At 37.9% G+C, this 25,298-nt stretch overlaps 1 protein-coding gene across 5 annotated transcripts in view; it reads right to left on the reverse strand.

Moving 5' to 3' along the window:
- Nucleotides 1–25,298, reverse strand: part of LOC114250841 (inactive dipeptidyl peptidase 10) — a 369,807-nt gene that overhangs the window by 98,599 nt on the left and 245,910 nt on the right. Inside the window, exons 1-2 of one of the 5 annotated variants that reach the window (XM_089735703.1) lie at nucleotides 14,117–14,397; nucleotides 5,656–6,022 (exon numbers count right to left, since the gene is read on the reverse strand). The exons of the other annotated variants lie outside the window; for them this stretch is intronic. Of the exons in view, the coding sequence (XP_089591829.1) occupies nucleotides 5,656–5,919 (264 nt within the window). The 5' untranslated portion in view covers nucleotides 5,920–6,022; nucleotides 14,117–14,397. Of the gene's footprint in view, nucleotides 1–5,655; nucleotides 6,023–14,116; nucleotides 14,398–25,298 lie in introns of those variants that run through there. 5 annotated transcript variants of the gene reach the window in all.

Below are 25,298 nucleotides of genomic sequence, written 5' to 3' on the forward strand. Positions count from 1 at the left end.
CAAAACCGGCCATGTTACGACTATTCCTCTTGAGGGACAAAGAACGGTTAATGCAGAATTGTATGCTAGCATTTGTTTGCCACAGGTCGTTTCTGAACTCCGTAAAGAGAACTGCAACCGCCGCATCATCCTCCATCACGACAATGCGAGTTCTCACACCGCGCACAGAACAAAAGAGTTTTTAGAGCAAGAAAACATAGAATTATTAGACCATCCGCCGTACAGCCCCGACCTAAGCCCTAATGATTTCTATACTTTCCCTAAAATAAAGAATAAATTGTGTGGACAGAGATTTTCATCACCTGAAGAAGCTGTGGACGCCTACAAAACGGCTATTTTGGAGACCCCAACTTCCGAATGGAATGGTTGCTTCAACGATTGGTTCCATCGTATGGAAAAATGTGTCAAATTTCGCGGAGAATACTTCGAAAAGCAATAAATACATTTTTAAATAGTAATGTTGTGTCACTTCGTTAATTCCCGAAATTTTCAGTGCCGCCCTCGTAAATACTTGTGTTGAGCTGCAGCCGCTGTTGAAATATTGCATTTTACTGGAGTTTCGGGGACCGCTTAGGGCGAGGACGTCTTGTCTACGCTAATAAAGTAACAAAATACAATACAATCTTCAATATTCCCAAGTTCATAAAGCACGTATAAATTATAAGTATGTATTAACGTTTCTGTCGATGCAAACTTTACAGTCGCAGAGCTTTAGTGCGCGACTTTCGGAACTTTCAAAGCTTTCCAGCTCATAAATCACTTCGCGAAAATACATTCTTCGCTCAGAATATCTGAGCTACAACAAATCTGATTATTGAATCGCGTTGAATCTTCTAGAAGTTGTACATTCAGTTTTCATTACTGGGGTTTCTTTCACAGACTTCTCACTTAATATTCGGTGGTACGGACCGATAATACAAAATGTACACTCCGAGTCGAGAATATTATTTTTTAAATCACTTAAAACAGAAAAATAAAATGCTACGCAAACCAGTTGCCATAAATAAATTACATTTTTTTTATTTTTTTTTTATTGCTTAGATGGGTGGACGAGCTCACAGCCCACCTGGTGTTAAGTGGTTACTGGAGCCCATAGACATCCACAACGTAAATGCGCCACCCACCTTGAGATACAAGTTCTAAGGTCTCAGTATAGTTACATATAATATTATATACATATAATATTATCTTCACTTTTCGCGAGTAGTGGTAATGATAAAGATAATTTGATATGCAATTTATTTCTACAAAAATAGGGGGTAGTTAGCAAAATATTCAAATGTCGACGAATAATATTATATCAGTCTTAAATGACCACGGAAACTGTAAAGTATACGAAACGTCCGATATAATATGTACAATGATAATAAAAAAAAACGTGTGGCACTCGGGAACTGCCGCGGCAAAGCTATTGTATATCATTTTTTATCACCTTATGCAATTATAATTAGACAATGATAATTTAATATTAAAACAATAAGAAAACAAGACCACGCTATATTAAACATTAATAAAAGCAAAACCTTAACTGTCCCCTTCACACTTATAAGCTAGACCGCGCGAGAGAGAGATGGGCAGGCTTTTCATGATGCGCATGTAGTGCGACGTCAGGCCACGCGATTATTCACAAACACTACACAAGCGCAACGTGTGAATGTGTTGAACGTGAGCTACATGGTAGGCGGAGTGAGGGGTGTAAGGTTTTTTCGTTACGGAAATTCATGATTCGGTCGCCGCGCTCAAGGCCCGCGATAAATCTATGCAATAGCTTAAAAACCCCTAGATAAAAATAGAAATCACAAAAATAGTTTTAATTATAAAATACGTTAATTACTAAATATTTATCGGCTGATCGTTGTTATTCTGAACACCTACGGGCAGGGATCCAGGCGATACACCAGCTTGTAATTGATTTACTTGTACTGGCAGAATCGAAAACACGCAGAAAAATCTATACTAATACTAGCTGACCCGGCAAACGTTGTGTTGCCTTAAATAAGACTTCTAGGGAAATTCTACTGTAGAAAAAAAACCTCATTTAACCACATAATACCTCATTATAAACAAAAAAATATATCCAAAAAATTAAAATAAAAAATAAATGTTTGGGGTGGACAACCCTTTTCACTTAGGGGTATGAAAAATAGATAGTAGCCGATTCTCAGACCTACTGAACATACTATTGATACACAAATAAAACCAAAAAAACATGGCTGAAAAATGTATAGTATTGTATAGCTCTCAAATTATATATTAAGTGTATAATCTATGATGTATAGTGAGTAAGTAAGACAGGAGACCGGCTTCGTCCTCATCCCTACTACGTGATGTTTGCTGGATGAGTGGTGACACCTGGCGGGGATAGCTGATCAATTGATAGTTAATCAGTAGTCGACCGGCGAGGGCGGGAGATCAAATTCAATTTAAAAAAAATCATAATTAAAGGAACTTGAAATTATAAACTCTGAATCAGAATTTATCGTACTACAATTATAAAATTTGATTGCCATCTTGCAACCTTATTGCAGATCTGTGCATAGAAAAAAAAATATTAATCGGGGTGGAAAAATAGGGGTTGATCATATAAGAGTGAAAATTGAGAGTAATATGATTTTTTTTATTTTAAGTCATAACAAAATGAAATAAAAAACTTGCCAAAAAAATTTAAGTTTATAATTAACAAATAAAAAATAGCGGTTGATCATAGAGGGATGAAAAATTGAGAGTAACATCAGATTTTTTATTTTAATTAATGGCGAATTAAAAATAAAAATGAAAATCTTGCCAAAAAAATTAAAGTTTATAATTAACAAATAAAAAATAGGGGTTGATCATAGAGAGGTGAAAATTTCAGAGTAATATGATTTTTTTTATTCTACGTCATGACAAAATAAAAACAAAATACTCGCAAAAAATTTTAAATTTTTTAATTAGCAAATAAAAAATAAGGGTTGATCGTAGAGGGGTGAAAATTTAGGGTTGTATGTATTTTTGTATGCTGTATCATAAAAAAATAGAAATTAAAAATTTTGTCTAAAAAATAAATAAAAAAATTTAGGGGTGGACTACCCCTAACATTTAGGGGAATGAAAAATAGATGTTGGCCGATTCTCATAGATACCGGATAAGCACAAAAAATTTCATCAAAATCGGTCAAGCCGTTTCGGAGGAGTATGGCAACGAAAACTGTGACACGAGAATTTTATATATTAGATTATAAAGAGGAAAGATTTGTTTGTTTGTTTGTTTCGAATAGGCTCCGAAACTACTGGACCGATTTGAAAAATTCTTTTTCCATTAGAAACCGACATTGTCTCTGATGAACATAGGCTACTTTTTTAAAAAAAAATAATATTTAATTTTTTGCTTTAATGTGTGTTTTAATGTTTCCGAAGCGAAGCGAGGGCGGGTCGCTAGTACAATCATAAATTCAATGTTACAATAAACGATACCCAGTCCAACTCCTGAATCCCATTACAGTATGTACATTCCTTTTTATACAATTCCATTTTATTCAATCGTTAACACCTCTATATCAATTATAGATACTATAATTATTGTAATTTTCCAGTGAGTAGCGTCTTTGGTTGTGCCCCACCCACTAAAAAAAAACCCCCATTCTATGCCTACGTGGGCAAGGAATTGAGGATCCTGCGGCCATCACTACAAATCAGACGCGCAGCTCTCTCCAAAGACGACCAGTCGACAGAGTCGTCAGGGCAACAGTCGACAACTACGGTAGCTATCGTGGTCCAGCAGCTCAGTGCAGTGCTGCTGTTGTCCTATAATACTTAGCAGGACCAGTATGAGCCTGGACAGTCGGAACGCGTTGCACCGCCAACTGGTGATTCTCCCATAGCAGTTTCGTAGAACTACAGCTCCGTAGAACTTCGTAGCGTGTCGCGTGGCGTTGCCCTCTCAGGTCATTCCGTACTTTTAACGGGAGGTATCGTTTTGCCCCTTACATTGCTAAAGTCCGTGACGAGCGGTGACTACTTACCAAAAAACAGCTATAAAACCTTAAAAAACGTGGGTATGGATCGCGTCCATTTCTTAAACGGTACAAATTCAATTGCCCACTGAGTTTTGATGGATCTTCTCAGGGGGTCTCGATTTCGATCCGGTGCTAGATTCTGCGAAGCACTACTCTAGTTTAGTTAGTGTTAGCAAATTCTCTCAGGTTGAGCCCGTGAGCTCACCTAAACCAGCGAATGGGAAAGGAAAAAAAAATTCAATCAAAGTCGTCCGAAAGCTGTACCGATTTCTTAAATTCCCTTTCAATAGCGAAAGTTAGCTGTGCCGTCACGTTTTAGCGAATTGTGCGAAGGGTGCTTGATGTGTGCGTCACGTGCGAAGGGGTTCCTTTGTACGAGAAACGTCACGTGTCTGAAGATGTTTACTCGTAGGGCATATTGCGAGCCCGTTCATACGTTCTAGTTTGGTTGGTTACTTAATATGTCCTCGATTCTTCAAATCTTAACAAATAAAAAAATCTGAACGATGTTTATCATAAAAACAAAAAAGACACAGTTATTGTTCATAGCTTGTGCAATAAATGAATGCAGCTTTTTTTACGGGAGTAAGCTTTCTTTAGATTTTTTGCAGGAAAACAAACTTCAGATAATTTTGACAAATACTAGGCATACCTAATCTTACTTTTAAAAAATTAGCGAAAAGGGCTGATGATGATGGATGATTAGTAAAATAATATAATTATACTAAAAAGTTTTTTTTTTATAATTTTCATAATGTTGCTTGTCAACGCGCGATTAGTGCTTTCTACGGCTGGGATACATGAATACTGTTACGCCGGTAAGAATAACGCCATCTATCGCCGAATAGTCGAACGAATATCGAAGGATCTAGTAGCACCTAGAACGCTGGAGAAGTACAACGTCATCTATTGTCAGATAGCGGTAAGACAGTACTCGGCTTTTATGGAATATTCTTGACGATTCTAGGAATTTCGTCTCGATTATAAAAGCACAGATGGCACGCAGTCAGTTAGTAATCGGAACTACTCGAAGCGCAACAGCGAATGGATCAGCTGAAGCGAACTGTGAGTTTTAAAATGTTTGTTGAGTGTTTTAAGTGTTCTAAGTGTGGAACACAGTTTTTAGTTGTACTTTTGTGGAACATTTATTTATCTCGAACCTCAGCCTACTAATATTATTATGTACTAATACTAAAGAATAATACTAATTACATGCGGGATCACCGTTCGATTTGAGTACCCATACCCTTGCCATCTCCTTGTTAATGAAATTAATGAATTTTTGGAACAAATCCTTGTATAGTACAAACATTAAAATTAATTGTAAATTAATGTAAAAATAGAAATAGTGTATGAGGAATAGTTTAGAAGCGCTCGTGCGTGGATTTCAATGGATTTAGCCACTTTTTATTTATTGCTTAGATGGGTGGACGAGCTCACAGCTCACCTGGTGTTAAGTGGTTACCGGAGCCCATAGACATCTACAACGTAAATGCCGCCACCCACCTTGAGATATGAGTTTTAAGGTCTTAGTATAGTTACAACTGCTGCCCCACCCTTCAAACCGAAACGCATTGTTTCAGGGCAGAAATAGGCAGGGTGGTTGTGCGGACTCACAAGAGATCCTACCACCAGTAAAACATTCTTAGACATAGCCTCACCTCAGCGTTAATGGTCGGCGGCATCACGATCTTCTTCTGCGGAGGAGATCTCAACACCACATTGTCGTCCCTCACGATAATCTGAGGCTCCATCGCCAGAAGCTTCTTCTTGCACTCCTGCATCTGGAGGCATTCCTTGTCCTTTTTCGACAGGACCGATTCGGAGGACGCATGCTTCGACGAACTCTTCGATGTATTTTTGCTCGATAATTTTAAACTGTCAATTGAAGATGTCACTTTGGTGCACTCCTTCGACGACGCCATTTTGATTCACATTTATTTTGTAGGATTCACTTTATTCTTTTGTTTTTGGATTATTCATATTTAAGAATTGAGTTTTTGTAATAGCAGAAATGTTTTTTGGTAGCTGTGATTTGTAATAAGAACAGAAATAAGTTAAAGAATACGATTATATGCTACATTTATGATTGACAAAAGGATATGCATCATGCTATTATTATTGAATAGTTGAGAGAGAAATTGTTGTCCTCGGCAAATGAAGGATAAATTTCCATGGAAATGCCAGTTTATGCTGGATTCGGACCTGGTCCATCTTTAAAACTCGAGGTAGTCACAGAATAATTATTTGGCTCGCAGTGACAGGTGAATTTTTAGTCCACTTATTACAAGCAATAATGACTACTGTTCCCCACGTCATTTTGGATCCTCCCGATCCATTAACGGTGCTTTTAGGTAACTCAAGCACTGGTCGCCGTTCTCGTCAAGCCCGTCGCTTGCGACGAAGGGCTCGACGAGTAAATTAACCCACAGACACAGCCCACTGAGTTTCTCGCAGGATCTTCTCAGTGGGTCGCGTTCCGAACCAGTGGTAGATTCTGCGAAGCACGGCTCTTGCTAGGCTTCGTGTTAGCAACGTCGTCAGGTTTGAGCCCCGTGAGCTCGCCTATATGTTAGGGCGAAGCTGATATAGCCTCTCAAGGCTATCAGCATAGGTAGGAAAAAAAAGACTACTGTAATGCGAGCCTCGGTCATTGACGGTGCTACTGTTGAAGATATTGGGGCTGAATGTTAATTCTCTTTAATTTCAAACCTAAAAATATACCAGATCGTGCCGAAGAATCTCTAGTTCTGTATAAAAACTGACGATAGATTTGATTTACGTATTAATATGAAGTATCTGTTAAACATTATACAGAGTGCTGAGGCTATTTATTGCATAGATCCGTGTGTGTGTGTGTGTTTGTTGTGTGTGTAACAATTGATGTCTGTCAAACAATCGCCATACGCCCACTGGCTCCTATAATTATTCACGATCTGCGACTATAAAGTAATATTTTTATTGTATATTCTTCTTCGAACTAAACCATCAAACTAAAGTTTTGTTGTTTTCAATTTTAATTTATTTCGTGCTCCGGTATAACGCGTAGTTCAGTGCTGTTAATTGTGCTTCGGAATACGGAATCTCGGAAGGCAAATGAGCGTGAAATGGCGAATCCAGTGTTATTTTATTTCAAGCGATACTCATTGACGTACATCTATCTATCTATATACCTAGTCAGGTCATAAATTCTGTCACATGTTTAATGTAAAATAATTGAAACAAGTTTATTCATTATGTAACCATTCATATACCAAAATAAACTTAACAAAACATAGATTCTTATGACACTAAAGTTTATTCAAAACTAGCGACCCGCCCTCGCTTCGCTTCGGAAACATTAAAACACACATGAAACAAAAAAATAAAAATAAAGAAATAAATAAAAAAAGTAGCCTATGTTCATCAGGGACAATGTCGGCTTCTAATGGAAAAAGAATTTTTCAAATCGGTCCAGTAGTTTCGGAGCCTATTCGAAACAAACAAACAAACAAATCTTTCCTCTTTATAATATTAGTATAGATGACCTCCGTGATTTTGAATACAGGCCTTCAATCTGCGCGGCCAGTCGTCTATCGCAGCACGAACGAGGTCCATGCCAATATCGGCGGCTGCCTTAATCAAGGATGTCTTGAGTGACTCCAAATTGGGATGAGGCTTTGAGCACGCCTTTTCCTCCAAGTGTTGCCATATCTTGTAATCTAACGGATTCAAATCTGGACTGGAGGAGGGCCAGTCTTCGTGCCGGATGAAGTCGATTTCACGCGCCGCCAGCCAGTCTTGTGTGCTCTTCGCTCTATGAGCTGGCGCCGAATCTTGTTGGAATACCCAGTGCCTGTTATTAAGCATGGTATGAGAAACAGGTTCCACAAGGTTCGTCAAGACTGTATTTTGATACACAACTGCATTCGTTTTTACACCTTTCTCACAAAAATGTACCTCTGTTAAGCCTCAATAAGAAACTCCCAACCATACCATGAGCGAGGATGGAAAATGACCTCGTTGGACACGCGGAATACGGTTGCTTGCTTCTTCACTACTGTGTGCGTACACCTTATCATTTTGTTTGTTGTAGCTCACTTCTACGGTAAAAAATTTTTCATCCGAAAAAAGAATTTCCGATATTTTTTTCCCGCGTACCGCTTCAACAAAGCGCGGCATCTCTTCAGTCTCAGGTCCATTAGACGAGCATTCAAACGATGTCCTGTTTTTCTTCGATATGCCCGAAGCCCTAAGTCTTCATTTAACACCCTTTTCACCGTGGTTCTGCTTAACCCCATCTGAAGGGCCAACAGTTTCTGCTTACGTTTGGGATTTCTTTGAATTCGCGCCTTCACAGCTTTTATCACTGCTGGAGTCCTAACAGACCGAGGGCGACCACTTCTTGACCTGTCATCTACACTAGAGTCTTCATTGTATCGTTTGATGGTACGATAAACGAATCTTTTGGTTATATTCAAATTTTTCAGTATGTTAAAAATTTGAATTGGCGCGTAACCGCAACGATGCAACGCAATAACTACAACACGGTCTTCTTTAAGCGTCCACTCCATATTTAAAAATGAGTAAAATTCTAAAAGTATACATTTTTATTTTCATGAACAATTCGAAATTTGAATTCAATAAACTTTTTTGTGATCAGCATTCTAAAAGAAAAGTTTTTACTGTGTGACAATACTTATGACCTGACTAGTTATATAAAAATGAATTGCTGTTCGTTAGTCTCGCTAAAACTCGAGAACGGCTGTACCGATTTAGCTAATTTTGGTCTTGAATTATTTGTGGAAGTCCAGAGAAGGTTTAAATGGTAGATAAATATGAAAATGCTCGGAATTAAATAAAAATAACAATTTTGTTTTTGCTTTGATGTGTCTCCCGTCGGACGAATTCCTTTTGTTTGTTTTAAGTTTATTTTATACAAAAGTTTAGGTCTTTTGTTTATCGATTGAGGCACTACGAAGTCTACCGGGTCAGCTAGTACATAATATATATGTAATGTATAGAAAACGAGTGCGACATATTAATGAACAGTTTAGCTGATGAAGATGTATTAACGTTGCTACCGGTCCGAGCGGGTGTTTGAAGTCGTTTTGCGTGTACAAACTAGTCTTTGGGTGTATGGAATTCCTTATAGTAGTCTCTGGTTTGTAGACGGAAGAGTTCACGGTCCATCTCCTATGAAACGGTTACCCATCACAACGTAAGTCTCTTTCGTTAGGCAGGCCTGGAGTGGGATCCGAGTTTCAACTTTTTATTTCCTTCCTAATTGGTGGTAGCCTCGAAAAGCTATGCCAGCTACGCGCTTTTTGCTATGTAAGCTTACAGGTCTTAATCGGAGATTAAAGCTGTAAAAGACGACTGCTTAGTGGCAGTAGATTCGCGAATTGTGGAACTGTGCTTCTCTCTGGCCAGCCACCCTGCATACATTTTTTTATTACCCTTTGCAGGCATACGAGCATACGGTATACGTGATGGTGAGTGGTTACCGTCGCTCATGGACTTCAGCAGTGCCAGGGACAGAGCCAAGCCGCTGCCTACCGTTAAGTATTCTCCACAAGCCTCGTTTGAAGAAGGACATGTCATAGTGCTCGGGAAACACCGTGGAGGGGAGCTCATTCCAAAGCCAGATGGTACGTGGCAAAAAGATCTCTGGAGACGCACTGCGGATGAACGCAGTGGCTCCAGGTATTATGGATGAACTCTGATCCGATGATGAAAACGAGATGATGAATCATCTCAAACAATTCCTCAGAGCATTCCCCATGGATCGTACAAATTACAACAGTATATATCCTCACTAATTTTGTTAGTAATTCGACCTACCATCCTACAGAACAATAGCCGTGAAGATATGCGACCAAAGAACATATTTGAACGTCTATCGATAAATCTTTAAAAGTTTTTGACTATTAACTCATTTTTATGAAACATTAACGAACGGATGGAGAGTGTTTTCTTTTGGCGCATTTCAGTAAACAAAACGATGTTTTAAATTACAAGATTAATTACTCTGTCAGGAACCGTAACGCTGCCCCTTCCGTTCTTGCTACGAAGCAATCCGGCTGTGTGGTTTGAAAGAGTCGGTATTTCGATTGAGGTTTTTTTGAACTGACTGGGTGGATGAGGACGCGGCAAATTAATGAATTGGTTATCGGAGTTTTTTTTCCTCTACCTAATCGTTGATAGCCTAACTGGCTATTCCAACTTCACGCGGACCTGTAGTAGAGCTCACGGGCTCAACCTGAGAGAATTAGCCCTTTAGATTAGATTAGATTATTAGCCCTAGCCATATCAAGAGAGTCAACCCTGTCCTGTCGTCTCAATAGTTCCGACTGGGCTCCAGCCCGGTCTGGAATAGGGCGCCGGCTGTGAGCGTCAGGAGTTTTTGGTGAGGTTCAACTCCCACTTACCCCAACTGCCGCGCGGGTGGGGATCCGGTGATTTTCTGAGAAAAAAAGCCCTATCAAGAGTAGTGCTTGGCTACTACCGCATCGGAATCGCGAACTACTTAGAAGATTTTTTACTGGTAGGACCTCTTATGAGTCCGCACGGGTAGGTACCACCACCCCGCCTTTTTCTGTCGTGAAGCAGTAATGCGTTTCGGTTTGAAGGGTGGGGCAGCCGTTGTAACTATACTGAGACTTTAGAACTCATATCTCATGGTGGGTGGCGCATTTACGTTCAAGATGTCTATGGGCTCCAATAACCATTTAACACCAGGTGGGCTGTGAAGTGGACATGGTCATTGTTTTGTAATGTAATAACCGACCTCGTCTTTTTTGCTCATTATCCTGTTTTTTGATACAAAAATAATGGTCACCATAATTGTAGTGACAATTAAAACAGCTTTACGATTTAATATCGCATATTATGTTGTCACTATATTATCCCTAACGAATAGGTACTTCACAGATATCGTGGTCATAACAACAAGTTACAACAACTGCAATAGTAAGTTTAATTTTAGCGCGTCTATTTTAGCTAGCAACGAGCGATTCGTTTTGATTTGATAGAAGAGACACACGTTATACAATTGAGACTTGAACCTCATTCACTTTATGGTGTCATAGGCGCCGGTGACCTCTTAAAATCACCCATCCGTGAGCTCGTTCACCGATCTGTGTAATAAAATATAATAGTACTCGTGTTTGTAAATAGACGTGCTTTAACAAAAACCGCATTCGAATAGAAAAAAAAAGATATTCCAAAACAAATTAATATACACTAATAACAATAATCATCGAAATCGGTTGGCGTGATATTGAGTTACTGAGTTATTCATCTATTTGTCGCGCACGTGCTTAATGCAAATTTAAGACTTATATGGTTTTCTCATGGATACCATTATCAGAACTGGACTAAATTGAAGCGGGACCACACGGGAAGCGTCAGTTTTCTAATAAATAAATAATCATCAAAATCGATTCACCCAGTCAAAAGTTATGAGGTAACAAACATAAAAAACAGTCGAATTGAGAACTTCCTCCTTTTTTGAAGTCGGTTAAAAATATAATAGTACTCGTCTTTGTGTGTTGTTGCACATGTTAGTTTTATCTTTTTTTTCGTCCTACCTATGCTGATAGCCTTGAGAGGCTATTTGAGTCGACTATTATCAAAGCCGGCAATGTGACTTTTGGACAATTATTGGTAAATCAGAAAAACGAATTATTGACTTTGTATTCCATTGGCAGTCAGAAAACTCTTCTGAACGACATCTTAGATAAATAACAGGTTAAGTATTAACCTTTATTTAATGCAGGTTTTGAACCGTATTCTTTGAAGGAGACGATTATATTCAAATCAATCTGTATTGACATATCAATAACATTTTTTTGTCCAAATGCACAGATTGCCACCTTTGATAATAGACGACTCATTTCAGCTTCTCTTTGACGTGTAGGTGAGCTCACGGGGCTCAAACCGGAGGTGTTGCTAACACTGGCCTTAGCGAAAGCAGTGCTCCGCAGAATCTACCACCGGATCGGAGACACGACACACTGAGAACATCCGGCGAGAAACTGAGTGGGCTAGTTTCGTCGACTTATCTATTTCAACCGGAAAACAATTTGGGTAGTAGCCATCACTGCATTGTATAAATGGACTCTTATAACCACTTTATCTCAGATGAGCTTTGGACTTGTCTGACTATTTACGCAATTAGGTCATCCTCATAGATGTAGTATTAACGATTCCGATTTTCTTGGAGTATTTTAGACTGTTTCAGAAGTGAGCGAATTTACATATACGAACGCAGGTTAACAATGTATTATGATATATATATGTATGTCGACGCTTGAAAGGCAAACGTGACTAAGCGACAATGCGTGAATTTTACAGTAGACTAATTTAAAGTTGAAATACCTGAAAAAAAAAAAATATGTGTGCAATTCACACGTGGTAGAAGTGAAACCTTCCAAAATTAAAATACAATTACCCTAAACGTCTTAAGTATATGTAAAATTTTGTCATTAGTAAATAATTGTAAGGTAGCGCCCTCTGTGAATTGATATTTTAATTTCACGTATAATCCTAAATTAAAATTCACTACAAGAGCTTTCATACACAGGTTAGTATTAAAATATCTCACAGATGGCGCTGTATTAAATAGTATGTATATTTCTGTCTCATTCTTTCCTGGCTTCATCTTACACATTTTTGTATTTTTGTCTCTTACCTGTCGTTTTTTCCGTTGCATCCGGTTTGAAATCACAACGATTCTAAAGAAGTTTTCACTTCAATATTTTAAAGAATCTAGCTGTAGTAGAATCTAGCTAGTAGCTGTAGGATTGAAATGATTTTAATAGACCTAGAAATATATATATTTTTTGCGCATCGAATATTGTTATTGCCAATCATTTATGTACAAAGCAGTTATTGTCGCTTAGTCACGTTTGCCTTTCAAGCGTCGATATGTATAATTTACGTTAAAAACGAATCGAGAACTTAAAGCACCCCGTACTTATTGTTTTAGATTATCCATTTATTTATTTATTTATTCGAAAGCAATCTGTGAAAGCTTGTAAATTGAATGGGCACCGCGAGACCGTATAAAAAAGCTTTTGATCGGAGCTTTTATTGCAAAACGGAGGGACTCCCTTTCGGGTCATCCACTTGATAAGCTCTGAATGGTAATTTATTATTTTAATCGGCGTTGCTTGAGCTTTTTAAGTGGTTCTGCTGTAGCCTTCAATGAAATTGCTAAACAAAGATGCAAAGCGATGGCGGTCTTCGTATTCATCAAGATGGATGGTCCCCCAGAGATGCAGCTTAAAAAAAAGCGATATGAAAGCTTCCCAAATGATCTTGCATTTAATTAAGATTTTAGATGTAATTAAAAAATTCACTATTTTTTTTATTTATTGCTTAGATGGGTCGACGAGCTCACAGCCCACCTGATGTTAAGTGGTTACTGGATTACAATTGGATTACAACGTAAATGCGCCACCCACCTTGAGATATAGGTTCTAAGGTCTCAGTATAGTTACAACGGCTGCCCTACCCTTCAGACCGAAACGCATTACTGCTTCACGGCAGAAATAGGCAGGGTGGTGTTATCTACCTTTAAGTAATCCCTCAACATCAGATAGTCCGTAAATCTGTCTGGAAACGAACAAATTTGAACTTTGTTAATCTATCTGTTATCTAGAGAATGGCCCGTTTCACTTTTAAATGACATTTTATGGGTATCTGATTTACAATCAAAAAGGAAACTATAGCCGAATTTTGTTCAGTTTATGTACAGTTAGGAATTGTCTGTAATTTACATGATAATTTTGCTTTAAAATATATAATTTTTAAATCGGAATACTTTCTCAAAGATACTTAAAGCGTTTATAGTTACACATGTATATTTTACGTATTTAATTATACTTTTAGAATACCATTAGAATCTTTGTAATTACTATTTATTCGACAAACTATATCGTAATTAGCACTGACAACAAAATAAATTTATAGCTTTTTACAATGAACTTTGAATACGAAAGAATTATCAAAAATATAACATAATAATATTATATTCCTTAAGACACTTCAATCCGAAAACAAATGTCAATGAACCCAACACATTTTCTCTCCACATTAATATTAAAATAGGGAATAAAATCTAATATTCCTGTTTACCACAACTAAAAATCAATACGAATTCACTGTTTTCTCATGTTTTTATCATTTTTACAACAACACTCAATGACTTTTTTTGTATCATTCGAAAATTTTATTTTAATAATAATATTATTATTTACGTATTATTTTATGTTTAGTTTTAGCGCGCGCGTTCGTCGCCTGCCGAGGTGGGCGCCATACTGCCGCCGGGGAGCCAAGCCTGGCCGCTGTCACAGACAACCAATAGGGAATTATATTATAATGATCTAGTTTGCCAATAAAAATCTAGCCGGTGAAAAAACAGATCACGGACTAGAGTTCTGGGGCCCTACCATGAAGTCTTATAGCAGGCCAACTTAGGCCTGCTATAATAGGTTAAGTGGTTTAGTTGGAAAGAGAGGTTTACCAACAACTAACTGAGCATCTCTGAAGGGGCTTTACAGCTCAAGAGCTTTGCGACTGCATCTAGCATCGCGATCGGAATCGCGACTCACTGGCCAGACCTGGTGAGAAACTCAACGGGAAGATGCTATAGGTTAAATTACACCGGATTCGTCGTCCTGTCCTTCATTGAGAAACAAGTACTCCTGTGGTACTTCAGTTCCTTTTTTTTTTTTTATTGCTTAGCTGTGTGGACGAGCTCACAGCCCACCTGATGTTAAGTGGTTACTGGAGCCCATAGACATCTACAACGTAAATGCGCCACATACCTTGAGATATAGTTCTAAGGTCTCAGTATAGTCACAACGGCTGCCCCACCCTTCAAACCGAAACGCATTACTGCTTCACGACAGAAATAGGCGGGGCGGTGGTACCTACCCGTGCGGACTCACAAGAGGTCCTACCACCAGTAATTACGCAAATTATAATTTTGCGGGTTTCATTTTTATTACACGATGTTATTCCTTCACCGTGGAAGTCAATCGTGAACATTTGTTGAGTACGTATTTCATAAGAAAAATTGGTACCCGCCTGCGGGATTCGAACACCGGTGCATCGCTTCAACACGAATGCACCGGACGTCTTATCCGTTAGGCCACGACGACCACAATCCTACTAGATTGGGGATGGGGGATGGGGAATAGTCAAAAATGCCGCTAGTCGGTGAATTAGTTTTGGCCTGTCGAGTTTTATGGCAACCCAGAGATGATAAGGGTTCGCTCTGTCAATAGTAGATTGGTCTCATCAAAAATTTAAAAATTAGCGAGTAAGATACTCGATCTCACACACTGTGATTTAGGAATATGGGTAGGTACAACATCCCTGCTAACTTCTGCCGCGAAACAGTAATTAGTTCCGGTTTGAGAGATAGAGTAGCCGTTGTACTATACCGATAAGAACTCATAACTCGTGTGGTTTTTTATATTTGACGTCAATGGGCTCTGGTAAACCTTTAACACCAGCAGAACTGAGAGAAAACTCATACATCTATATACGTGAAGCAAAAACTTTGTATCCCTTTTTACGAAAATTGCGCGGACGGAGGAGTATGAAATTTTTCACACTTATAGAGAATATAGAGAAGAAGTGCACAATGCTAATTTTTTTTTTTAAATAATGCATAAAAGATACATTAAATCAATAAAGAAAACATTACACACACTACATACCATGTATTTGACGCACACACGCATGCATACTATTTATTGTCAAACTTTTGTTCTTGACGTCTGTTGTAAAATTGAGAATAGATTAAATATTGTTTGTCTTTGTTAATATTTTTTATAGTGTAGTCTTGGCGAAATTTGTGACTATAGAAGTATAAAATACAATTATAATAGTGTAAAAACTTATAATTCCAATTAATTATAGTCGAATTTCGACTACTGCGGCATCTCTAGTTTAAAAATCGTTCCATCTATATAGGTGCATAAGATGTCTATAATAATTCGATTTGTACGATTTTACCCGTAAATCATGGAAAGCGTACGTATTGTCTTGGGTGAGAAGATATTTGAATTTAAAGGTTTTTTAAAAGCCACGCGTAACTTATCGCGAGACGTGACTTGCGCTTCGATCTGTGAATAATGCTTTTTGTATCCAACTTTCAGATATTTTGAGTTATTTTCTAAAAGAAAAATACAATTTTCAGATTCAAGTTTTACTAAAGTTTTGTTACTCAGAAATACATTCAATTATTTTTATTAATCGGGAACGGAAAGTTTGTTTATGGTTCCAAACGCAATTTTTTGTTATTTTTTTGTTAGTGTTAGATTGGCACAAATGCTATTAATTTTGGCGTGGAGTTGGAGTTACATAATGAGCTATTTATGTTAAATACATTGCTGTTTTTAGTTACAACATAACTAGTGTGTATTGCGAATTTCATATTGCAAAAAATAATCGAAGGTATATAATTGTAACTATACTGAGACCTTAGAACTTATATCTCAAGGTCGGTGGGGCATTTACGTCGTAGATGTTTATGTTCTCCAGTAACCACTTAACACCAGGTGGGCTGTGAGCTCGGCCACCCATCTAAGCAATAAAACAAAAAAACAAGGCTTGATTTGTGGAAAGAAAATTCTTAGATTTTGCATCACGATAATGCACCTTCGAACAAGACCACCATTGTTAATAATAAACTACATACCCGACCCAGTAGACCGAATGGTAAACCGTCGACGTCGCCCAAAGCACGTCATTACGGATCCTCCTGATCCATTAACGGTGCTTTTAGGCACCACAAGCACTGGTCACCGTCCTCGTCGAACCCGTCGCTTGCGACGAAGGGCTCGACGAGCGAACTAACCCATAGACACAGCCCACTGAGTTTCTCGCCGGATCTTCTCAGTGGGTCGCGTTTCCGATCCGGTGGTAGATTCTGCGAAGCACTGCTCTTGCTAAGGTCAGTATTAGCAACTCTCCGGTTGAGCCCCGTGAGCTCACCTACAAACGTTAGGGTGAAGCTGAAATAGCCTCTCAAGGCTATCAGCATAGGTAGGAAAAAAAAAAGTGAATAATTTTTTTACTAAAACCTCAAAAAATACCAACGAGCAACCTTCTTATTCACTAGATATTTCTCCAACCGACTCTTTTCTTTTCCTAAACTCAAATTACCACTTCGTAGCACCCGTTTTCATTCGGCAGAAGCTATAAAGGAGAATTGGCGGCGAGAAGGAAACTCAATTCCGGAAAGAGCGTTAAAAAATGTCTTGATGATTGGATTATTCGTGGGCGTAAGAGTATCGTTTCCGAAGTAGCACGCTTTGAAGGTGATAAAGTAAATTTGGAATAATAACTAACATGTGTCTTAATGATCTTTTCTCGATACTATCTTGACAGAACAGTATTAGCATTTTTATTTGATATTTCTCGTTAGTGATACAGCCTTAGTGACATCAAAGTACCTGGTGGTATTCTTGCCTTTAATATTCCCGAGCAACAAATTGGATTGAAACTGAATGGCGCCAATAGTGTTGTGTACATTCTTAGCCTTAAGTGTACTGCTACATGTACCGGTTTAGTATCAGCACTAGTGATACTTTAATATGTGATGAAAATAATACTAGTAGGTACCGCCACCGGAGTAGATTTCATCCATACTACCTAGAGCTACTGCGTTCATCCATAGTGCGTTTCCAGAGATCTTTTTTATCACGTACCATCCGGCTTTGGAATGAGCTCTCCTCCACGGTGTTTCCCGAGCGCTATGACATGTCCTTCTTCAAACGAGGTTTATGGAGAGTATTAAACGGTAGGCAGCGGCTTGACTTTGTCCCTGGCATTGCTGAAGTCCATGGGCGACGATAACCACTCACCATCAGGTAGGCCGTATGCACGTTTTTCTACAAACGCAATAAAAATTAAATATTATAATGCAGTTTCACGTAAACGAAAATATCATCATTATTCCTTTTAATAAATCGTTATCATAATAATAATAATTTAAATAACCTAATGGTTAACAGTTTAAGAAACAAGTCATAAGTTTTTGTAAAAAGATGTACGATTTGTAGGCTCTGTTAAAGCGATAAGTCTAAATTTGTTGTGTAGGTAATTCGGATTTTTTTTCTTTTTATTTTCCTACCTATGCTGATAGCCTTGAGAGGCTATTTCAGCTTCACTCTAACGTTTGTAGGTGAGCTCGCGGGGCTCAAACGGAGAGTTGCTAACACTGACCCTAGCAAGAGCAGTGCTTCGCAGAATCTACCACCGGATAGGAAACGCGACCCACTGAGAAGATCCGGCGAGAAACTCAGTGGGCAAATTCGGATAAAATATACTTAAAGCGCTGGAATATTAATTATACGTAATGTCTTGAAAATGTTTTAAAAATCTATGAACCTTTGATTTTAATATTGATTTCATTAATGCCACCAAAAAATCGACAATAACATGTCAAAAATTAGTATTTTTATTTCAAAGTTCACTGTAAACACAAAGTTTATAAGCAACTCGCGCAGCACCGCTAACATGTCTAAAATTCCGAAGCTTTGCGCGAGCTTTTGTTTGAGTGACGTCTTCTAACCACACGAGAGCTTTTCCGCTTTTCTCAGAATGAGAACTTTCGCATCAATCAAATGCCAATTTTTCACGACGAAAAAAATGGGAGGTACACGAAAAACAGAGTTGGAAAATTTAGTACTGTAAATGTGAAGCTGATTTCGTTGATATTTTCGGACGGATGATCGTCTTTGTATTATTGTTACTAAGAATTTTTCGATGGCTAACGTCGCATCATTTTTACTATTATCATGTCGAATGCATATCATGAATAGCCGAACGAATATCGAAGGATCTAGTAGCATCCAGAATTCTAGCCATCTATTGTCACATAGCGGAAACACACAATACTCGACTTTTGTGGATTATTCTCGATAATTCTAGGGATGTGGTATCACTACATAGTATAAAACAAAGTCGCTTTCTCTGTCCCTATATCTGTTTGTCCCTATGTATTCTTAAATCTTTAAAACTACGCAACGAATTTTGATGCGGTTTTTTTTAATAGATAGAGTGATTGAAGAGGAAGATTTATATGTATAATAACATCCATTAAATAGTGGAGAAATCAATAATTAATTACAGTTTCTGAAGCGAAGCGAGGGCAGGTTGCTATTCAGCTATAAAAGCGTTGCAGAGATGGCACGCAGTCAGTCAATAGTCGGAACTACTCGAAGCGAAGCAACGAAAGGATCACCTGAAGTGAAGCGGAAAAAAGAATTGACAATTTTGCAGTGCCTGTGAAGTGTTTTAAGTGTTCTAAGTGATAAATACAGTTTTAAGTTGTAATTCGGTAGAATTTTTATTTATCTCGAAAACCCAGCGCGAAACAATATATTATTAATGTCATGACAATTAGCAAGAGCAGTGTTTAAGCAAACAGTGTTTTGTCACGTTTCAGTATAACTTTCACATTTATTTCAACGTTATCTGCTTAAATAAAACTATTTAGTATTATTATTAGCAATGTGTCGAAACTAGATTACTGCTAAGCAATGATTATTGGAACCCTGAACCTGCGGGGTTAGGTACCGCCAGCCGGTACAGCTAAAACTTCGAACTCATCTCATAAGGTGATTGCAGCATTAACATTTATGGATCTCGATAACCACTTAACCACCATTGATATCTTAGGCATTGTTCATACCACTGGTCAAAAATACAAAAAAAATGTGTAAAAAAACACGTGTGGCACTCGGGGACTGCCGCGGTAAAGCTATTGCATAGCATTATTTATTATCTTATGCAATTATAATTAGACAATAATAATTTAACTTTAATTAGACCACGCTATGTTTATAAACATTAAAAATAGCAAAACATTAACTGTCCTCTTCACACTCATAAGCTAGACCGCGCGAGAGAGAGATGGGCAGACTTTTCATGATGCGCATGCAGTGCGACGTCACGCCGCACGCTTATTCACAAACACTACACCAGCGCAACGTGTGAATTTGTTGAACGCGAGCTAGGTACATGGTAGGCGGAAGGGGGGGTGTTAGGTTTTATTTTCGTTACGGCATTTCTTGATTTAGTCGCCGTGCTCAAAGCCCGCGATAAAAGCTATGCAATAGCTTAAAATCTTTTTTGCTTTGAATTTGGGAAGGGAATAAAAACCGCTGTTTCTTCTCATTGTTCAGACGTCAACAAAACATCGCGTAACACAGATTATACAATTCGTTTATATTCGACTAATGTACGGGAATCGATGCAATGTAAACACATTATCGTAACAGATTACGCGGTGAACAATAACGTTAAAAATGTGTTATGGCGTATCCGCGGGAAACAATAACGAGAATTGTAAACGGCCGCACACTTCTGTTTTAGTAAATTTTTTAAGGGATTTTATGACCTGGTAACTAAGACCTTTAAGTCATATCTTATTTTAATTTATATTCTTATAATTTATGAAAAAATGATAAAATGGAGTGAAATGAAATGAAGATGATTAATTTGAGACATTAATCAACTGGGATGAAATTAAATAAATTGAGATGATATCGGATTAAAATAAAATCTCAGTAAAATGGTGGTCATTTACTGAGATTTTTTCAGTGGATTTTTTACTGGATCCCGTGAAGTTATGTCCAGCGGCTTTGTTTCATTTTCCTACATTTGTGTACTTTCATAGTATTAAACAGTTAATAAACCACCAATATTACACATTCAAATCTGAAGAAACACGAATAGACAAAATAAAACAAATCACACAACTTCACTCCTCGCGTTCCCGCCAAAAAGTCCCTGTTTTAATATAACACCATGACGTATACTACAGACCCGATGTTGTAGAGGTTTGTTTTGTAATTTAAATTGACCAAAAAAAATCCAATTTTTGTTACTGGTAACAACGTAGGGGTCAATAGCATAGATTATACACTTATTATAATAGCCCCTAAGGCGCGCAAAGCTGTGAGAATTATTTTATTTTGTTAATTTTATTGTTTCTTTGAGTTCAAACGTGTATTAATTGCGGCTTATGAAACGCTTAGCATCTGTCAAAGTGCACGAGTGTGGGAAAAAGAAACGAAGTCGCAAATACTTGCCTTCTCGGGTTCTGCAAAAAAAAAAACTCTGCAGAAGTCTCAGTGAATTCCTATTATTTTATTAAGACGTTATATCATTGCGTTTTATTAGTGTGTTATGTATTATTTAATTTAGTTTTAATATATTACAATTTCAATTAGCTCAACATTTCATTCCACTCGGTTTTTCACCGGTTTTACTACCTACTATATCTACTATACTTAATACCAAGAGGCTATTCCAGCTACGCCCGGACGGGGGTAGGTGAGCTCATGGGCTCAACATGAGAGAATTTTCTAACACTAACCTAGCAAAAGCAGTGCTTCGCTAAATCTACCTCTGGATCGGAATCGCGACCCACTGAGAAGATCCGGCGAGAAACTCAGTGGGCTGATTGACTTTACGAAATTGTATTATATACAGACAGCTAAGGTCAATGCTTTATACATTTTTATTTATTTCTACTAGCTGACCCAGCAGACATCGTAGTGCCTCAATCGGTAAATAAAAGACCTAAACTTTTGTATAAAATAACCTAAAAACAAACTAAAGGAATCCGTCCGACGGGGGACACATCAAAGGAAAAGCAAAATTGTTATTTTTATTTAATTCCAAGCATTTTCATATTTATTTACCTTTTAAACCTTCTCTGAATTTCCACAAATAATTCAAGACCAAAATTAGCCAAATCGGTCCAGCCGTTCTCGAGTTTTAGCGAGACTAACGAACAGCAATTCATTTATATATATATAGATATAGATTAATCAAAATATAAACATGGTATCGATGTAACTCTGCTAGCGCATTGGTAACTTTTCAACGCCCTTCTTGAAGAAGTCAAGTGTACGGGAGCCAACAAACACTTCAAAGGTATTTTGTACTCTCGGGTATCGAATTGAAGTTGAAGAAGTTGCCTAAACATTGGAGAAAATAGAGATCTGTCGGCGCAAGGTCTGGTCAGTGCGGTGAATGACACAAACTTCCAACCGCGAGCTTTTGTAGTTTGGTCTGTTGTGCCGTATGAGGTCTAGCGTTGTCGTGTTGGAGAAGCTAGGATGAGCTATTAAACAAATTTGATCGGAAATTCTCGAGTTTCTTTATCGTTGTGCCTGACATCCGCAGTAATGCTGGTGCCATTTGGTAAAAAGGTGTGATGAATTAATTATACCGGCATTAGACCACAGAACAGTGACCATTACTTTTTTTAGTCGTAAGTTTTCGTTTGGGGCATCGTCTAGGTGCTGAACCAGGGTGTAATCGACTTTATGACCGCTTATGATTATCAAAAATAATCGATACTTGATACGAAGCGCGAACATCCGTGTATGCAATGCAATAATAATATTATAAAGAGGAAAGGTTTGTTTGTTTGTTTGTTTCGAATAGGCTCCGAAACTACTGGACCGATTTGAAAAATTCTTTTTCCATTAGAAGTCGACATTGTCCCTGATGAACATAGGCTACTTAAAAAAAAAAAAAAAAATTTTTTTGGTTTCATGTGTGTTTTAATGTTTCCGAAGCGAAGCGAGGGCGGGTCGCTGGTATGCAATAAAAACGACAACAAAGTGTATTGAGACTTTTTTTAAAAAAAAAAATGCTTAGATGGGTGGTCGGTCTCGCGGCCCACCTGGTGTTAAGTTGATACCGGGACCCATAGACATCTACAACGTAAATGGGCCACTCACCTTGAGATATAAGTTCTATTACAGTCCAACGACTGCCCCACCCTTCAAAAACCGAACCGCATTACTGCTTCACGGTAGAAATAGACACGATGGGGGTACCTACCCGTGCGGACTCACGGCGTCCTACCTCCCATAAAAACAGTACTGTGCATGACCAAGCTTCTCATATAATAATTAGTGGAAACAAAAAGAAAAGTCCTCATCCGGGGACGCACTCAGGACTGGGTTTCATATATATTTTAGTGTAATCTGAGCGAAGGTAGTCCTCACAGGGCCTTATGAGAACCTAGTCTAGGAGCCATACAAACTTTTAATTTATTTAATAATTAGTTGTTTTATATGAAATTATAATAATTACAGAATTTGTCATTAAATAAATCATGGGAAGTGACATTCAATGATGATTACAAGTTTAATCAAAATGAATATATTATATACTGTTTTTCCGATAGCATCAATAATTTGTTTTTCTTTCATACAATACAATATAGGTAATCCATGAATTTACATTTTCAAGTGGAACTTAGTAATCGGATGTTTTCAAGTTAATTGTTTATACCATGATGCAGTGGATGAAATCTAATGCGATCGTTCACAGAGGTACTGGCTCAAAGGACACTGCACCATATCTTTTTGTGTTTTTATCAACATCATTAAAAAGATAGAGTGTAGACATAAAACTTTCTACTGAAATGTGTGTTGTAAAATCCGGGTCTTTGTAATGCTTCTCTATAATAGAGTGCTCTAGGGTCCCTTCTTATTTTACGACTAAAACACGTATCTATTTTTAATACACTTTTATTAGTTTGGTATGTTTGTTCGTATGTAATGGAATCTTTGAATGTCATTTTCACCTTCTTCAAGACGTCTAATTAACTTGAAAATTTGTGCACGCATCAAGGACCTATGAGACAATACAACAATTGTATAACTGCCCTCTAATATCCTTACCAGTATCAACAGAACAAACCAAAAGATGAGATTCTTTGTTAGTATTATTACTAACTGTAATCCGCGTGGTCCGCGTGGTCAAGGAATAATGTCAGTGTAGTTTCGTAGGACATGTAATGTTTTTTTCATATAAAAGTTATCTTATGTCATCCGCCACATTTAATACTATCACTGAAAAAAAACATGCCACTCACATTGCAAAATGAGGTCATAATCTCAATTGTAAGTCGAATGTTTTGTCCTTTAGACGCTAAACCGAAATGCTTTATATCTAGAAAATAGAGGCGACAATGTGTGTTCACAACTTAACACAAATACGCGTTGGGATAAAGCCCGTGTGCATAGTGCGAGGTTTTTTTAACATTCTCGATAGCGTAAAAGCTAACTCAGATTTGTATGGAGTTGGAATGTTTGCCTGCGTTTGCCGCTAGGGGCGCTGTTCCAACTCCATACAAAATTGAGTTAACTTTTACGCTGTCGAGAATGTTAAAAAACTCGCACTAAGCACGCCGAGGTAAATTTAAATGAAACATGGGCAGCTCTCCGCCGTGCCGGCTGTAAAGTGATTAGGGATTTAATTGGGCAAAAAGAAACGACACGCATCGTTCCTCGTCACGACACGTCCCTAAGGACGCATTATATTAATTACTTTTGTTTTAGACCCACTCGGATAAGAGTCCGGGTGCCCTTGATCCCGGCTAACAGAATTACGATTTAATCGGATAACCGTTTTATGGTTAAAATTTAGGTTCATTCAGAGTAGAGTTTGCCATCGTATAGGTTCTTCAAAGTTTATGTGTGTATAGCATAAGCATAAACGCCTTCGAAATGTGCTGGAGGAAATTTCTGCAGATTCCACGGACTGCTTTTCGCAACGATGTGTCAATACTAAAGGAGCTTAATGTTAAAACTAGACTCTCCACAATATGCATTCGTAGAGTATTGGAGTTCTTTGGATATATTGCTCGAAAGGAGGGTCATAATCTTGAGCAGCTGATGGTGACGGGCAAGATAGAGGGCAAACGTCCCAGAGGACGCAGTCTCATGAGATGGTCCGACCAAATCTATCTTGTCTGGATATCAAGCTCCACGACGCCCTCCACGAGGCCAAGGATCACAACAGATGGAGAACTATCGTACAAGAGAGATTGATGCAGCGGGGGAGTCACGATCCTCAGTAATGAGGAGAACGACCCAAGGAGGAATACATAATATGTATGTTTCGCTGAAATAGCCTCTCAAGGCTATCAGTTTAGGTAGGAAAAAAAAAGATTCATCCTTTACGACACTCACGGAAAAATGAAGTTACACGCACTCTAGACACAAACCATCATACAGACAAAAACTTAAATTAAATTAAAGTTCTCAAAATTATTATTAAGATGCTCATAATCAATTTTGGAACGAAATCGTGATGAGGTAGGGAATTTTTACTGTGCTGATGTGTCATTAATCATCAGTGAAGAAATTATGCGTATCGGTTCGATGGATAACTAACTGATTAGAATGCAATTGAATCTTTAGCATGGATTTCTAAGCGAAAAATTCACTTTGGAACTCTAGTTACCTCTTAACAGCGGCATCTTGTG

Source organism: Bombyx mandarina, chromosome 20, assembly GCF_030267445.1.
Source record: "Bombyx mandarina strain Sakado chromosome 20, ASM3026744v2".
NCBI classification, from domain to species: domain Eukaryota; kingdom Metazoa; phylum Arthropoda; class Insecta; order Lepidoptera; family Bombycidae; genus Bombyx; species Bombyx mandarina.